Here is an 18,930-nt window from a genome sequence, read left to right on the forward strand (position 1 = left end):
GTAAGGGTACTACTGCCCCTGCTAATGGAGGTAAGCGCATTCTTGTGGTTGGTGACTCTCAGGTAAGATACATTGACCGTGCTTTTTGTAATAGGAATAAGAAGATGAGAGATAGAGTGTGCTTCCCTGGAGCTGGTGTTGGGGACATTGTCAACAGGCTGGATAATATCATGTCAGGTAATGGGAGCAAGCCCATTATCTGTCTCAGTGCTGGTGGAAATGATATTGGGAAGGGTAGGAGAGAAGAACTGCTAGATAAGTACAGGTCAGCTATAGATTTCATTAAGTCTAAGGGAGGGATCCCAATCATATGTAGCATCTTGCCTAGAAGGGGAGTAGGAAATGAATGGTTGTCTAGGGCAATTGGTGTAAATTGCTGGCTAGACAGATACTGCAAGGAACTTGCAATCCCATTCATTGACAACTGGAACAACTTTTATGGCAAACATGATATGTATGCAAGGGATGGGGTACATCTCTCTGGGGCTGGGGTGGTAGCACTTGCAGACTCGATTGAGAAGGCCATTGGTGAAATGCCTATGATTTTAAACTGATGGAAGATAGAGGTATGGGTGTGTGTGGGAAACAAGCAGGTTGCAACACTTGGGTTGGAAACAGTAAATGTTTAAAAGGCATTCAGCATGAAGTTATAAATAAAGACAATAGATCAGGTCAGCAAACAAAGGGGGACAGCAGAGGGCAGCAAGGGACTAGCTCCCTTAAGGTTTACTATACTAATAGCAGGAGTGTAAGAAATAAGATAGATGAGCTAAGATTAATTGCAAGTGCAGGAAACATAGATATTATTGCTATAACAGAGACCTGGCTCAATCTGAAAGATAGAGAGATGCCCTCTGAATGTCACATACAAGGCTATAAATTATTCCACACTGACAGGGTCAACAGGAAAGGTGGTGGAGTAGCGATGTATGTCAGAGACAATTTAAATTGTTGTGTTAGACAAGATATTAAATTAGAAGCGTCAGCCACTGAATCTGTTTGGTTACAGCTTCTCGAGGGCCGAGAAAAACTAATTTTGGGTGTGATTTACAGGGCCCCAAATCTTGATAGGGAGTGCAGTAAACTTCTATGGGACGAAATTCGTAAGGCATCTACATACGAAAATGTTGTGCTAATGGGAGATTTCAACTATAGACAGATTGACTGGAGCAATTTGACAGGAAATTTAGAGTCAGGTGACTTTCTTGATACGATCCAGGATTGTTTTTTAAAACAGTTTGTGACAGAGCCAACTAGGGGAAATAACCTCCTTGACTTGGTTCTTGCCAGTAGGGAAACACTAATTAATAATCTTGAGGTTAATGAAGAGCTTGGGGAAAGTGATCACAAATCACTCAGTTTTAATATATCATGGAATTCCCCTAATAATGGCAATCAAGTCTCCGTCCCTGACTTTCGCTTGGCTGATTTCATAGGACTGAAAAATTACTTAGGTGGGCTGAACTGGAATGACCTGACTAAGGGTCAGGTAGGTGGTGATGGTTGCCGATATGATGCTTTCCAGGGCATAGTTCTAGCTGCTCAGTCAAATTATGTTCCAAATAGGGAAATCAGATCAAACAAAAATGATCCTAAATGGATGAACAATAGATTAAAATATCTGATTGGTCAAAAGAGAGGCATATATAGGCAAATCAAAAGAGGAGAGGGGCAATTGAGAAATCGATATATTCAGTTAAAGAGAGAAATAAAAAAGGGAATTAGAAAAGCAAAAAGAGATTATGAGGTTAAAGTTGCAAGAGAATCGAAGACTAACCCAAAAGGATTCTTTCAGGTATACAGAAGTAAGATCAGGGACAAGATAGGCCCACTCAAAAGTTCCTCGGGTCAGCTCACTGACAGTGATAAGGAAATGTGTAGAATTTTTAACACATACTTCCTCTCAGTTTTTACACAGGAGGATACCAGCGATATTCCAGTAATGATAAATTATGTAGAACAGGACGATAATAAACTGTGCACTATTAGGGTCACAAGTGACATGGTCCTTAGGCAAATAGATAAATTAAAACCTAACAAATCCCCAGGCCCTGATGAACTGTATGCAAGGGTTCTAAAGGAATGTAAAGAGGAGCTTAGCACACCTTTGGCTAATCTTTTCAACATATCACTACAAACTGGCATGGTGCCAGATAAGTGGAAAATGGCAAATGTGATACCTATTTTCAAAACAGGTGACAGGTCCTTAGCTTCGAACTATAGACCAATAAGCCTAACCTCCATAGTGGGAAAATTTATGGAATAAATAATTGCCGAGGCAGTTCGTAGCCACCTTGAAAAGCATAAATTAATCAACGAATCTCAGCATGGTTTTACAAAGGGGCGTTCCTGCCTTACGAATTTATTAACTTTTTTCACTAAGGTATTTGAGGAGGTAGATCATGGTAATGAATATGATATTGTGTATATGGACTTCAGTAAGGCTTTTGACAGGGTCCCACATCAGAGACTATTGAGGAAAATTAAAGCACATGGAATAGGAGGAGAAATTTTTTCCTGGATAGAGGCATGGTTGACAAATAGGCAGCAGAGAGTTTGCATAAATGGGGAGAAATCAGAGTGGGGAAGTGTCACGAGCGGTGTTCCACAGGGGTCAGTGTTGGGCCCCCTGCTGTTCACAATCTACATAAACGACATAGATGAGGGCATAAAGAGCGACATCGGCAAGTTTGCCGATGACACCAAAATATTCCGTCGAATTCATTCTGACGAGGACATTCGAGCACTCCAGGAAGATTTGAATAGACTGATGCAGTGGTCAGAGAAGTGGCAGATGCAGTTTAATATAGACAAATGCAAAGTTCTAAATGTTGGACAGGACAATAACCATGCCACATATAAACTAAATAATGTAGATCTTAATATTACGGATTGCGAAAAAGATTTAGGAGTTCTGGTTAGCAGTAATCTGAAACCAAGACAACAGTGCATAAGTGTTCGCAATAAAGCTAATAGAATCCTTGGCTTCATATCAAGAAGCATAAATAATAGGAGTCCTCAGGTTGTTCTTCAACTCTATACATCCTTGGTTAGGCCTCATTTAGATTATGCTGCACAGTTTTGGTCACCTTATTACAGAATGGATATAAATTCTCTGGAAAATGTACAAAGGAGGATGACAAAGTTGATCCCATGTATCAGAAACCTTCCCTATGAGGATAGACTAACGGCCCTGAATCTGCACTCTCTAGAAAGACGTAGAATTAGGGGGGATATGATTGAGGTGTATAAATGGAAGACAGGAATAAATAAAGGGGATGTAAATAGTGTGCTGAAAATATCTAGCCTAGACAGGACTCGCAGCAATGGTTTTAAGTTGGAAAAATTCAGATTCAGGAAGGATATAGGAAAGTACTGGTTTGGTAATAGAGTTGTGGATGAGTGGAACAAACTCCCAAGTACCGTTATAGAGGCCAGAACGTTGTGTAGCTTTAAAAATAGGTTGGATAAATACATGAGTGGATGTGGGTGGGTGTGAGTTAGACCTGATAGCTTGTGCTACCAGGTCGGTTGCCGTGTTCCTCCCTTAAGTCAATGTGACCTGACCTGACTAGGTTGGGTGCATTGGCTTAAGCCGGTAGGAGACTTGGACCTGCCTCGCATGGGCCAGTAGGCCTTCTGCAGTGTTCCTTCGTTCTTATGTTCTTATGAGGATAGTGAGTCTCAGCTGAGGGTGTGTAGGAGAGAGGGATATTACTTCCCAGTATAAGAAGGGCTTAGACAGGGATGTGTAATGTCACCATGGTTGACATATTTATAGATGGGGTTGTAAAAGAAGTAAATAGGGAGAGGGGTGGGATTAAATTATGGGGAATCAAATACAAAATGGGAATTGACACAATTACTTTTTGCTGATGATACTGTACTTTAGGGGGATTCTAACGAAAAGTTGCAAAAGTTATTGGACGAGTTTGGAAGAGTGTGTTAAGGTAGAGAGTTGAAAGTGAATATAGATAAGAGTAAGATGATGAGGCTATCAAACCATTTAAAGAAAAATTGGATACCACATTGGAGGGAGGGAGTATGGAAGAAGTGAATATTTTCAGATATTTGGGAGTTGACATGTCAGCAGATGGGTTCATGAAGGATAAGGTTAACCATATAATTGATGAAGGAAAAAAGGTGAGTGGTGCGTTGAGGTGTCTGTGGAGATAAAAAACGTTATCCATGGAGACAAAGAAGGGAATGTACCTGGAGTTTACCTGGAGAGGGTTTCGGGGGTGAACGCCCCCGCGGCCCGGTCTGAGACCAGGCCTCCTGGTGGATCAGGGTCTGATCAACCAGGCTGTTACTGCTGGTCACACGCAAGCTGACGTACGAACCACAGCCCAGTTGGTCAGGTACTGACTTTAGGTGCCTGTCCTATGCCTTCTTGAAGACAGCCAGGGGTCTATTGGTAATCCCCCTTATGTATGCTGGGAGGCAATTGAACAATCTTGGGCCCCTGACACTTATTGTGTTGTCTCTCACTGTACTCGTGGCACCCCTGCTTTTCATCGGGGGAATGTTGCATCTCCTGCCGAGTCTTTGCTTTCATGTGGAGTGATTTTCGTGTGCAGGTTTGGTACCAATCCCTCCAGGATCTTCCAAGTGTATAATGTCATGTATCTCTCTCGCCTGCGCTCGAGGGAATACAGATCAAAGACCTTCAACCGTTCCCAGTAGTTTAGGTGCCTTATCGCACTTATGTGTGCCATGAAAGTTCTTTATACACTCTCCAGGTCTGCAATGTTACAAGCCTTGAAGGGGGCCGTTAGTGTACAGCAGTATTCTAGCCTAGAGAGCACAAGCGATTTGAAGAGAATGCTCATGGGTTTGGCGTCCCTAGTTTCGAAGGCTCTCATTATCCATCCTATCATTTTCCTAGCAGATGAGGTAAATACATTGTTGTGGTCTTTGAATGTGTACGAGAGTAAAGTGGTACCAACACTCTTATATGGATGTGAAGCATGGGCTGCAAATGCTGCAGCGAGGAGGTGGCTGGAGATGCACTGTCTAAGGGCAATGTGTGGTGTGAATATTATGCAGAGAATTCGTAGTGTGGAAATTAGGAGAAGGTGTGGAGTTATTAAAAGTATTAGTCAGAGGGCTAAAGAGGGTTTGTTGAGGTGGTTTGGTCGTTTCGAGAAAATGGAACAAAGTAGAATGCCTTGGAGAGCGTATAAATCTGTAGAGGAACGAAGACGGGGTAGGGGTCGTCCTCGTAAAGGTTGGAGGGAGGGGGTAAAGGAGGTTTTGTCGGCGAGGGGCTTGGACTTCCAGCAAACGTGTGTGAGCGTATTAGATAGGAGTGAATGGAAGCGAATTGTTTTTGGGACCTGACGAGCTGTTGGAGTGTGAGCAGGGTAATAATTTGTGAAGGATTCAGGGAAACCGGTTAGCCAGATTTGAGTCTTGGAAATGGGAAGCACAATACCTGTACTTTAAAGAAGGGATTTGGGATATTGGCAGTTTGGAGGGATATCTAAACTGTCGTATCTGAACGCCTCTGCAAAGACAGTGATTATGTATGGGTGATGGTGAAAGTGTTGAATGATGAGGAAAGTTTTTTTCTCTCTTTTGGGGCTTTTCTTTGTCTTTAGGTTACCCTTCATTGGTGAGAAAAGGCTGACTTGTTAAAATATATACCACCAGGGACCCAAAGGCAGCCACTTTCATGTTCCAGCCCCTCAGCATAGCCATCCAGAGAGGAAATGCTTGCTGCATACTTGGCTCGCCTCCAGCCTCGGAGGAGCTGGAGAAAATTCATGCTCTTTGATACATTATGCCATTGTATTCATGTTTATGTTTTTTCCGTAAATGTATTCTGTTTATTAGTAAATGTTCACATAGAATATAAAATATATAGGGGGTGGTAGAAGAAGAAAATATTCAAACAGTTTTCCCTGAGGTACGTTTATTGTCTTCTCTGAGGATGAGGGTCCCCATTCCAGCTATAGAGGTGGTACTTCCATATATATATATATATATATATATATATATATATATATATATATATATATATACATACATACATATATGCAATATATATACATATATATATACATATATATATACATGTATATATATACATATATGCAATCCCCAGAATAGGGATTAAAGTAATATATATATATATATATATATATATATATATATATATATATATATATATATATATATATATATATATATATATATATATATATATATATATATATATATATATATTACTTTAATCCTTATTCTGGGGATTGCAGTAATCTTGTTTGGTGGTGGTAAACAGAAGACAGGCAGCCCTGATGACCCTCGTGAAGTCGATCGGCTTCAAGAATCGTTAACCAACCAACAATTAAACCTTAAGTCACCAAAACTTTAATCACTAAAATATGAATTAGAGTGATGACAAAATCTCCCCCCCCCCTCCAAAAAAATAGAGACATTGAATGTTATAATATTTGGCATCGCACTGAGGCTGCTGTTTCACATTATGTGTTTGAACTAAAATGTATTTTGCCATCAGGAATTCTCAAGAAATACGTGAGGGTAAGAAATATCTTAAATGAAACCGTTTTGAACATTAAGAATTCACTATACATATTTCAGCCCTGAGTTCATTAACAAGTAGTTTTATTCTGGTATATAATTAAGAAATTCCCTCTTAATGGCTAGCCGGGGCCTCGTAGCGGCCACCTCGTTAATGACCCTCAGGCATTAATTAAGGTAAACCTTCAGGAAATTATCCCGTCAGGATTCAGGAAAGTCACTTATTTCCCCCAACCTTCCACCTCCACTCACAATCATCAATTCTATTTTTTTCTAAAACAACGCCTTTGTGCTTTATTCAAATAATTTATTATGGAGAACTGTTGTCAAAGACGCTTTTATAGAGCGCACCGGGAAAAACGCTCCTCCAATACCACACACACGCAAACACACACACACACACACACAAACACACACACACACACACACACACACACACACACACACACACACACACACACACACACACACACACATACACAGTAGAGCTACAAGTAGAGGGGGAAGCAGGAAGGCCAGGGCGAATGAAGCCAAACTACAAGAAAGGGGACTACACGGGAATGAGGAACTTCCTGAACGGGGTTCAGTGGAACAGAGAACTGACAGGGAAGCCAGTTAATGAGATGATGGAATATGTAACAACCATGTGCAAGGAGGCTGAGGAGAGGTTTGTACCCAGGGGTAACAGGAATAATGAAAAAGCCAGGATTAGCCCATGGTTCACCCAAAGGTGCAGGGAGGCAAAAGCCAAGTGTGCTAGGGAATGGACGAAATATAGAAGGCAAAGGACCCAGGTGAATAAGGAGAGCAGTCGTAGAGGTAGAAATGAATATGCACAGATAAGAAGCTAGGCCCAAAGACAATATGAAAACGACATAGCAGCGAAAGCCAAATCTGACCCGAAGCTGTTATACAGCCACATCAGGAGGAAAACAACAGTCAAGGACCAGGTAATCAGGCTAAGGAAGGAAGTAAGAGAGACAACAAGAAATGACCGTGAAGTATGTGAGGAACTCAACAAGAGATTCAAAGAAGTGTTCACTGAGGAGACAGAAGGGGCTCCAGAAAGACGGAGAGGTGGGGTACACCACCAAGTGCTGGACACAGTACACACAACCGAGGAAGAAGTGAAGAGGCTTCTGAGTGAGCTAGATACATCAAAGGCAATGGGGCAGGATAACATCTCTCCATGGGTATTGAGAGAGGGAGCAGAGTCGCTATGTGTACCCCTAACTACAATATTCAATACATCTATCGAAACAGGGAGATTGCCTGAGGCATGGAAGACAGCAAATGTAGTCCCAATCTTTAAAAAAGGAGACAAACATGAAGCACTAAACTACAAACCAGTGTCACTGACATGTATAGTATGCAAAGTCATCGAGAAGATTATCAGAAGAGTGGTGGAACACCTAGAAAGGAATGATCTCATTAACAGCAGCCAACATGGTTTCAGGGACGGGAAATCCTGTGTCACAAACCTACTGGAGTTCTATGACATGGTGACAGCAGTAAGACAAGAGAGAGAGGGGTGGGTGGATTGCTTATTCTTGGACTGCAAGAAGGCATTAGACACACAAGAGATTGGTGCAAAAACTGGAGGACCAAGCAGGGATAACAGGGAAGGCACTGCAATGGATCAGGGAATACTTGTCAGGAAGACAGCAGCGAGTCATGGTACGTGGCGAGGTGTCAGAGTGGGCACCTGTGGCCAGCGGGGTCCCACAGGGGTCAGTCCTAGGACTTGTGCTGTTTCTGGTATTTGTGAACGACAAGACGGAAGGAATAGACTCTGAGGTGTCCCTGTTTGCAGATGACGTGAAGTTGATGAGAAGAATTCACTCGATCGAAGACCAGGCAGAACTACAAATGGATCTGGACAGGCTGCAGACCTGGTCTAGCAATTGGCTCCTGGAGTTCAATCACACCAAGTGCAAAGTCATGAAGATTGGGAAAGGCAAAGAAGACAGCAGACGGAGTACAGTCTAGGGGGCCAGAGACTACAAACCTCTCTCAAGGAAAAAGATCTTCGTGCGAGTATAACACCAGGCACATCTCCTGAAGAGCACATCAACCAAATAACGGCTGCAGCCTATGGGCGCCTAGCAAACCTCAGAACAGCATTCCGACATTTTAATAAGGAATCGTTCAGGACCCTGTACACCGTGTACGTTAGGCCCATATTGGAGTATGCGGCACCAGTTTGGAACCCACACCTAGCCAAGCACGTAAGGAAACTAGAGAAAGTGCAAAGGTTTGTAACAAGACTAGTCCCAGAGCTAAGAGATATGTCCTACGAGGAGAAGTTAAGGGGAATCAACCTGACGACACTGGAGGACAGGAGAGATAGGGGTGACATGATAACGACGTACACAATATTGAGAGGAATTGACAAGGTGGACAAAGACAGGATGTTCGAGATTTGACACAGTAACAAGGGGACACAGTTGGAAGTTGAAGACACAGATGAATCATAGGGATGTTAGGACGTATTTCTTCAGCCACAGAGTAGTCAGTAAGTGAAATAGTTTGGGAAGCGATGTAGTGGAGGCAGGATCCATACATAGCTTTAAGCAGAGGTATGATAAAGCTCACGGTTCAGGGAGAGTGACCTAGTAGCGATCAGTGAAGAGGCGGGGCCAGGAGCTAGGACTTGACCCCTGCAACCTCAACTAGGTGAGTACAACTAGGTGAGTACACACACACACACACACACACACACACACACACACACACACACACACACTATTTAAGAAAGGAGACAGGCATGAAGTGTTAAACTATCGACCAGTGTCACTGACATGTATTGTATGCAAAGTCATGGAAATTATCATAAGAATGGTCGAACACCTAGAAAGGAATGAGCTTATTCAAGACGACCAGCACGGTTTCAGGGAAGGGAAATCATGTCACAAACCTACTGGAGTTCTACGACAATGTAACGCCAGTAAGGCAAGAGAGAGAGGAGTGGGTAGACTGCGTTTTCTTGGCCTGTAAGAAGGCTTTTGACACAGTTCCACACATGAGATTAGTGCGAAAGCTGTAGAACCAGGAAGATATAACAAGGAAGGCCACTGCAATTAATCAGAGAATTCCTGACAGTGAGGCAACAAGAAGTCATGGTACGTGACGAGGTGTAAGAGTGGGCTCCTGTGACGAGCGAGGTTCCACAGGGGTGAGTCCTGGGACCAGTGCAATTTTGGTATGTGTGAACGATATGATGGAAGGGATAGACTCAGAAGTGTCTCTTTTTACAGACGATGTGAAGCTAATGAGGACAGTTCAGTCGGATGAGAACCAGGCAGGACTACAAAGGGACTGGACAGGCTGCAAGCTTTGTCCAGCAACTGGCTCCTAGAGTTTAACCTCACCAAGTGCAAAGTCATGAAGATCGGGAATGGCAAAGAAGACCGCGGATGGAGTACAGTTTAGGGGGCCAAAGGCTGCAAACCTTACTCAAGGAAAAGGATCTGGGGGTGAGTATAATACCGAGTACATCTCCTGAAGCGCCCATCAACCAAATAACTGCTGCAGCATTTGGGCGATTAGCAAACCTAAAAATAGCCTTCCGGCACCTCAGTAAGGAATCATTTAGGACTCTGTACACAGTGTATGTCAGGTCCATATTTGAGTATGCAGCACCAGTCAGGCACCCACACCTAATCAAGCACATCAAGAAATTAAAGAAAGTGCAGAGGTTTCCAGCGCGATTAGTCCCGGAGCTAAGGGGTATGTCCTACGAGTACAGGTTTAGGGAAATCGACCGGACGACACTGGAGAGAGAGGATGGACATTATAACAGCATATAAAAACTGACAGTAATTGACAAGGTAGACAGAGACAGGATGTTCCAGAGATGGGACACAGCAATAAGGGATAGCAATTGGAAATTGAAGACTCAAATGAGTCACAGGGATGTCAGGAAGTATTTCTTCAGTCATAGAGTTGTCAGGAAGTGGAATAGTCTGGAGAATGATGTAGTGGAGGCAGGATAATACATAGCTTAAAGAAGAGGTACGACAAAGCTCATAGAGCAGGAAAAGAATGAACCTAGTAGCGACCAGCGAAGAGGAGGGGCCAGGAGCTGTGAATCGACCCCTGCAACCACAAATAGAGAAATACAAATACGTGAGTACACAGAGTTAAGAGTTTTATGCAGTGTGAGGCTCAGGTTAGGGTATGCACTAGGGAGGATAACCATTTCTTAGTGAAACTAAAATTTATACAGGGATGAGGAATGTCTCCGTAGGTGTTCAACATATATATATATATATATATATATATATATATATATATATATATATATATATATATATATATATATATATATATAAATAAGGTTGTGCAAGAAGTAAAGTCTAGGGTGTTGGGAAGGTGTGTGGGATTGAAAGAGTTTGGATATAATACAGAGTGAGTTATCCCAGGCGCTTTTTGCTGATGAAACAGCTCTTTTAGTGGATTCTGAAGAAAAATTACAAAACTTGGTAGGTGATTTTGGGAGAGTATGTAAAAGAAAACAATTAATAGTGATTATAGAAAGAGGAAGGAGATGAGGTTAACAAAAAAGTCAAGACAATAATAGAATTATAATTTTCCGAATAGAGAGACAGAGAGAGTATAGAGGAAGTGAATGTATTCATCACTACTACTACTTACTTTTCACCTCACGTAGTACCTATATATATACCCTTTGTGTCCTTGCAATGTTTATAACGGCTTGACAAACTTCTGGAGAGCGAAACGTTGTCAGAAAAAATATCCCATTAATCGCCCTACCACTTGAGCCAGCGATCCTACAAAGATCATGCATGCAGCAGAGCTACATGTTTTTCTCGTGATCTGAGGACACTTGTGGCAGTGGTGTCTCAGGGATTAATTTCAGCCTCATCCTGTTTGAATACCAGCCTCAACAAGCAGTCTATATAGCAATGAAATCACGAAACAAGTGATTTTGAAACTTTTACCAAACTGCAGCAGGCCAGGATTCGACTCTACGAACATTGTGCAGCCTGGCTCAAGTGGTAGGGCGACACGTACATTGTGTTGTCTCTGGAGGCGGCACAATGCCGCAGTTTGGTAAATGTTTCATAATCACTTGTTTCGTGATTTCATACATACAAAACATTTTCAGAATTAATTTCAGCGAGATAAATTGAGAAAGCCTCTTTTCATAGGCTTCATACACTCAACACTGGTCTATCTTACATAAAAGGTTTTGATTGTTGTTGGAATGTGCAGGTGCCAATACATCTATTATTTTTTAAGATAGTGTAGTATTTCAACCATGAAATAAATTAAGTTTACCTCTTCTGAAAGACTAATTTTTAAAAGCTGATGCCTCTTATGAATCAGATGGTGCCCAGTGGATGAAAAATAAATTCGGGCAATCGTTTAATGTTACCCGTACAGGAATACCTAGTGACGTTAATAAAATGCTTGACGTTTTAAGGCCTGTTAGAAAATGTCTCTGGAAGCTACGAGAGATTGACCTGGAACAAAGATTGAAAAACACTGAAAATGTAATCGTTATCACCTAGAAAAAGATAAATAGCTACAGATAAGATCATAAAAGATACGAAAAATCTTTATTTTTGTTTAGCAACCTGGAAAACAAGAGGCCGCACGCATAAACTTGAAACAAAAGAAAAAAAGGGTCGAAATTATGTTAAAAAAAATATTTCTTAGTCAAGAGATTGACCAAGTGTTAGAAAGGTATAGAAGAAGAAGAAGAAGTTTGTATTACAACCACAAAATTATATTACTTAACGAACACTTGAGATGGAGCGCCATGAACATAAATATAACACAGTCATTCTAGGTCGACGCCCATATTTATTTTTAATATTATTAGTCAAGGGAAGCTCTGTAGCCTCCGGAATGGGAGTTAACAAGACATGGAACAAGGAGAGGGTAGATCCAGTTCCTTGGATCAAGAGCTCTTCGCCAACACCATGGCACTCCCACTGATCGGTAGAGGTTAGGGTGAAGCTTGTTCCTCGCGATCACAGTACAGTAAGCTCCATTATTAATTAAGCTCCAGTAACTTTACCTGGAGGACGTACCCGGGGTCAACGCCCCCGTGGCCCGGTCCCCAACCAGGCCTTCCGGTGAATCAGAGCCTGATCAACCAAGCTGTGAAATCCTCTCAATACAAGTGAAAAAGTGCATGCACATTAAGTAGCGAATGCCATGAAGGCCTTTCCGAGGTATATTCATCTTTTTCAATCACATTTGCAAAAAAAAAAAAAAATCACAGAATGTACAGGAGCATTATAAGAGATGTTATTGTATTATATTAGAGTACAACCATTACCAGAAAGTATCCTATTGTATAGTTTTGCAAGTCTCGTATCCTACAGCCTTATTTTAATGAGGATATTAATATATTTTATTATAAGAATATATCATCCAGCCCTTTAATATTAAAAAAATTTAACGTATATTTTATAGCCTGTCCTTGGAAATTTATGGCGCAGACATAATACCTCGTATATATTATACTTTTGTGAGTATATTTCATTCATAGTTCATTAAGTCTCTCCTCCCATTCTATCCTTACCAGTCTTCTCAACAAGCTATCCAGTGACTGCCTTCACCCGTCTGGTGGTACTCAGTAGCTGACCTTAACCTTCCATTAACTCTGCCATCACCCGTCTGGTGGTACTCAGTAGCTGACCTTAACCTTCCATTAACTCTGCCATCACCCGTCTGGTGGTACTCAGTAGCTGACCTTAACCTTCCATTAACTCTGCCATCACCCGTCTGGTGGTACTCAGTAGCTGACCTTAACCTTCCAGTAACTCTGCCATCACCCGTCTGGTGGTACTCAGTAGCTGACCTTAACCTTCCAGTGACCCTGCCATCACCCGTCTGATGGTACTCAGTAGCTGACCTTAACCTTCCAGTAACCCTGCCATCACCCGTCTGGTGGTACTCAGTAGCTGACCTTAACCTTCAAGTGACCCTGCCATCACCCGTCTGGTGGTACTCAGTAGCTGACCTTAACCTTCCAGTGGCCCTGCCATCACCCGTCTGGTGGTACCCAGTAGCTGACCTTAACCTTCAAGTGACCCTGCCATCACCCGTCTGGTGGTACTCAGTAGCTGACCTTAACCTTCCAGTGACCCTGCCATCACCCGTCTGGTGGTGCTCAGTAGCTGACCTTAACCTTCCAGTAACCCTACCATCACCCGTCTGGTGGTACTCAGTAGCTGACCTTAACCTTTCAGTAACCCTGCCATCACCCGTCTGGTGGTACAAAGTAGCTGACTTTAACCTTCCAGTGACCCTGCCATCACCCGTCTGGTGGTACTCAGTAGCTGACCTTAATCTTCCAGTAACCCTGCCATCACCCGTCTGGTGGTACTCAGTAGCTGACCTTAACCTTCCAGTAGCCCTGCCATCACCCGTCTGGTGGTACTCAGTAGCTGACCTTAACCTTCCAGTAACCCTGCCATCACCCGTCTGGTGGTACTCAGTAGCTGACCTTAACCTTCCAGTAACCCTGCCATCACCCGTCTGGTGGTACTCAGTAGCTGACCTTAACCTTCCAGTAACCCTGCCATCACCCGTCTGGTGGTACTCAGTAGCTGACCTTAACCTTCAAGTGACCCTGCCATCACCCGTCTGGTGGTACTCAGTAGCTGACCTTAACCTTCCAGTAACCCTGCCATCACCCGTCTGGTGGTACTCAGTAGCTGACCTTAACCTTCCAGTAACCCTGCCATCACCCGTCTGGTGGTACTCAGTAGCTGACCTTAACCTTCCAGTAACCCTGCCATCACCCGTCTGGTGGTACTCAGTAGCTGACCTTAACCTTCCAGTAACCCTGCCATCACCCGTCTGGTGGTACTCAGTAGCTGACCTTAACCTTCCAGTAACCCTGCCATCACCCGTCTGGTGGTACTCAGTAGCTGACCTTAACCTTCCAGTAACCCTGCCATCACCCGTCTGGTGGTACTCAGTAGCTGACCTTAACCTTCCAGTAACCCTGCCATCACCCGTCTGGTGGTACTCAGTAGCTGACTTTAACCTTCCAGTGACCCTGCCATCACCCGTCTGGTGGTACTCAATAGCTGACCTTAACATTCGTTTCTTGATCCTCAGTAATTGTCTTTAACTTTCACAGATACATTGAGAGGTATGTACCTCAGTGTATATACACAGAAATGTGTATCTCGCAGCGTACATACACTTAGAGTTTATTTTCCCTATTTTAGGTTGTACTGGTGTTTTCAGTCTCAATGACAGCCATACAGTTAACAGGCTTCATTCCTAACCAGTCCATCTGTTTTACCACCTCCCTTAATACCCTGTCTGTCCTTCTCCACCCTTCCTATTCTGTCTCTGTTCTCTTCTTTATGGTCTGTTGCCCTCCTTTCACCGTCTGTAAGTCTTATTCTATCTTGGCTCTGCATCTTTGCAACCATGTCTCAAAATTACTAGATGTTTTCTTGTCTGTCTGCTTCCTTCCTTCCTTCCTTCCTTCCTTTACTGTATAACTTATGTGGGAGATGTTCTAATTTGTTTCTTCCCTTCTTTTTCATATCTCCTTGACACTTGCGTAGGAGGCGAGGCTGGGCGAGGCGAGCATGGTGAAGGGTAAGCGGAGACGAGGTAGCGGCTCCACACTCTGCTACTGCCAGATGGTGCCGGATAACGATGGGTGGTGCGCGGCGGCCCTGCGCCTTCTCCTGCTGCTGCTGGCACTTTCTGCTAATGGTGAGTCCCTTCCCGTCCCTCTCTGCTGCTGCTGATTGTACTCTCTGCTAAAATGAATCACAGACCCTTGCTTTCCTTTCCCTCTGCTGGTACTCTTTGCTAATACTTACACCTTCCGTTTTCGTCTGTTGCTGCTACTGTATTTGCTTGCACACTTTTCAAACAGTGAGTCACGGACTCTTACCTATTCCTCCCTCTCACCAAGAAGCTTTAAGATGCTGATTCCTTTCCCGTACATAAAGGCTGGTACTGAGGCCGGCTCTGTATCTCGCCGTGACTAATCAATTTATTTTCTCATTTATATAACTAAATTTTTCCCGTAACAATGGTTTTCCTATTTTGCATCATTCCTCTTGAGATATGAATGTTGTAGTTGGAGGGAAGAATATAAGTCAATAAAGTGTTTAGAATAATTTTCATTAAAGTTAAAAGTTAGTGATGACAACTGAAGGTGTAGCTTCGTCCGAGACATCACAACAGTCGTGAACTTTACTGCAAATTTTTTCTGTTTTAAGGTGATTTCTAATACAAATTATTAACAGTCACGATGAAAATCATCATACTTCATTTAAACAACTGGATATTTTGTTTATAGTAATTCCAAGGATTTCCCAGCTAACAGAAAAATCAGCAGCAACAGCAGCCAGAGGCGCAGTCAGGATTTCTAAGAGAGAGGGGGCTAAGGCCAGGATTTCAATGGGGAAGGGGTCTAAAGTCAAGATTTCAATGGGAGAGGGGGGTTAAAGTCAGGATTTCAATGGGGAGGGGGCTAAAACCAAGATTTCAGTGGGGGTGGAGGCTACATCCAAGATTTAAATGGGGGCGGGGGTTCAAGCCAGGATTTCGATGGGGGGAGGGTGCTAAAACCAATATTTCAATAGGAATAGGGGCTAAAATCACGATTTCAATAGTAGAGGGGGCTAAAAATCAGGATTTCAGTGGGGAGGAGGGCTAAAACTAGGATTTCAATGGGAAGGGGTCTAAAGCCAAGATTTCAAAAGGAGAGGGGCTAAAGCTAAAACTGCAATGGAGGAAGGGGGTTAAGCCAGATTTCAATAGAAAGAGAGCTAAAACCAGAATTTCAATGGGGAGGGGGATAAAACCAGGATTTCAATGGGGGAGGGGGTTATAATTAGGATTTCACTGGGGAGGGGCTAAAGCCAAGATTTCAATGGGAGAGATGGCTACAGACAAGACTGCAATGAGGGAGGGGGCTTAAACCAAAATTTCAATGGGGAGGGGGCTAAAGTCAAGATTTCAATGGGGAGAGGGCTACAACGAAGATTTCAATGGGTGATGGAGCTAAAGACAAAATTTCAATTGGGAGGGGGCTAAAACCAGGATTTCAATGGGAGAGGGGGCTAAAGACAAGATTTCGATGGGAGAAGGGGCTAAAGCCAGGATTTCATTGGGGGAGGAGGCTAATACCAAGATTTCAATGGGACAGGGGGCTAAAGACAAAATTTCAATGGGGAGGGGGATAAAACCAGGATTTCAATGGGGGTCTAAAGCCAGGATTTTAAGATGGAGGATGGTAAAAGCCAGAATTTTCATTGGGGAGGGGGCTAAAACCAGGATTTCAGTGGTAGAGGGGGCTAAAACCAAGATTTCAGTTGGGAGCGGGGCTAAAGCCAAGATTTCAGTTGGGAGGGGGGCTAAAGCCAAGATTTCAGTGGGGAGGGGGGCTAAAGCCAGGATTTCATTGGAGGAGGAGGCTAATGCCAAAATTTCAATGGTGAGGGGGCTAAAACGAAGAATTCAATGGGGGTCTAGGGCCGGGATTTTAATAGGGAGTGTGATAAAAGAAAGGATTTTCAATGGGGAGGGGGCTAAAGCCAGGATTTCAATGGGAGAAGTAGGCTAAAGCTAGGATTTCAATGGAAGCCAAAGCCAGGATTTCTTGGGATATGGGGGTTAAAACCAGAATTTCAATGGGGGCTAAAGCCAGGATTTCAATCTGGGTGTAGAGGCTTAAGCCAGGATGTCAGTAGCAGAGAGTTAACAATCACATTATGCTGAAGAAAATAAAGGAAATCATTAAATATAAAAACATAAGAAAGGAGGAACACTGCAGCAGGCCTACTGGCCCATACTTGGCAGGTCCTTCTCAAACCCAAATCCACTAGTAAAATATTTGCTCGGAGAAAGGAGTGTTTTAATCAGGATGTACGTGAAAATTCTGAAACTGTCATGTTGCAATGGTCACTGAGTTGTATTATACCACGATAATTATACATTGATTGATATTTTTAAATAAAATGAAAACTGCATGAGTCTACGGGAGTTTTAGCTCCTTTTTAAGCACACCGCACCCCGTGGCGCAGCCGTGGGTGGTAGTGACAGCAGTAGTTAGTATCAGTAGTAACAGCAGCAGCAGCAGCTGCAGCGGTGGAGGCAGCGAAGCGGTGAGGTCGGCAACAGCAGCAGCAGCAGTGGCAGCAGCAGTAGTAGCAGTAGCAGTAGTATTAGCATTAGCAGCAGCAGCAGCAGCAGCAGGAATAGTAGTAGTAGTAGCAACAGCAAAAGCAGCAGCAGTAGCAGGAATAGCAGTAGCAGCAGCAGCAGTAGTAGCAGTAGCAGAAGCAGTAGCAGCAGCAGCAGCAACAACAAAAGTGATAAGGTCAACCACTGCTTTATACTCCTTCCTTACTCTACGAAGCAAAATCTAAATAAAATCTCTTCTGTATCTCTTTTCTGCTCTGACTTTCGCATATCTTCTCTTTTCCAGGCTATAGTTTACCTGAGTCAGGGCAACAAGTGCAGCCAGTGCCGGAATACCTACTCTCTCCCATGTACTCTTCCTCTCTGACTTTTGTCCTCGCCCCTCCTCCTTAGGCTGGAGTCTGCGGGTGTCGGGAGTACAGGTACCACCAGTGGTCGTGTCGGGGTCCACTGTCAAGCTGGAGTGTAAATATCACCACAGCACCGACCGCCCTGACCCACTCTACTCGGTCAAGTGGTATCGAGACGTCAACCAGTTCTACGAGTACATCCCCAGGAGGAAACCGCCCATCCGGGTCTATCCTCTCCCATACATCAACGTTGACGTGAGTACGAGTACACAGTGTTGATATAAACATGAATATAAGTATTAATTTTGATGTGAATTCAAGTACATGATACTGATGTCTACGTGAGTACATAGACTCAAAATTTTGACTGCATAGATATATTTATTTATATGAAATCTTTCACGCTCTAACTTTTATCGAATCTCATATATTTATTATCAGTAATTAAGAACGAACAAGGAAGATGCTTTTAAATGTTTAAACTACTGGTCTAACACGCAATGTTTAGGCATTTATTTAATAACGAGAAAGAGCGAGACACAGTTGAATCTCTTAATGTTCGAGGTAATTTTGCCCTTTTTTTTAACTTCGTTGAATTTACTGGTTAAGAGCAGTCATCCAACCTCAGCTCAAGAGTCGTATAACACCTTGGCACCCATATACTGCTAGGTGAACAAGTTTAACTGGTGTAAAGAAACATTAGTTTGTATGGTACAAAATTTGATAACTGATATCGACAAATTCGTTAAAAAAGACTCGTAACCAAACACTAGGACATATATATTAGGACCCTGAACAGGGTCCCAGGACCGAAACGTTGTCTAATATGTCTAGTGTTTGGTCACTTGTCTTTTTAAAGCTCTCCTACGCC

General features: G+C 43.0%; 1 protein-coding gene across 1 annotated transcript in view; it reads left to right on the forward strand.

The window, feature by feature from the left end:
• Positions 1-18,930, forward strand: part of LOC128685087 (uncharacterized) — a 278,440-nt gene that overhangs the window by 212,202 nt on the left and 47,308 nt on the right. The window contains exons 2-3 of the mRNA XM_070086192.1: positions 15,114-15,267; positions 18,103-18,314. Of these exons, the coding sequence (XP_069942293.1) occupies positions 15,138-15,267; positions 18,103-18,314 (342 nt within the window). The 5' untranslated portion in view covers positions 15,114-15,137. The remainder of the gene's footprint in view (positions 1-15,113; positions 15,268-18,102; positions 18,315-18,930) is intronic.

This window comes from Cherax quadricarinatus, chromosome 1 (assembly GCF_038502225.1).
Source record: "Cherax quadricarinatus isolate ZL_2023a chromosome 1, ASM3850222v1, whole genome shotgun sequence".
Taxonomy (NCBI): domain Eukaryota; kingdom Metazoa; phylum Arthropoda; class Malacostraca; order Decapoda; family Parastacidae; genus Cherax; species Cherax quadricarinatus.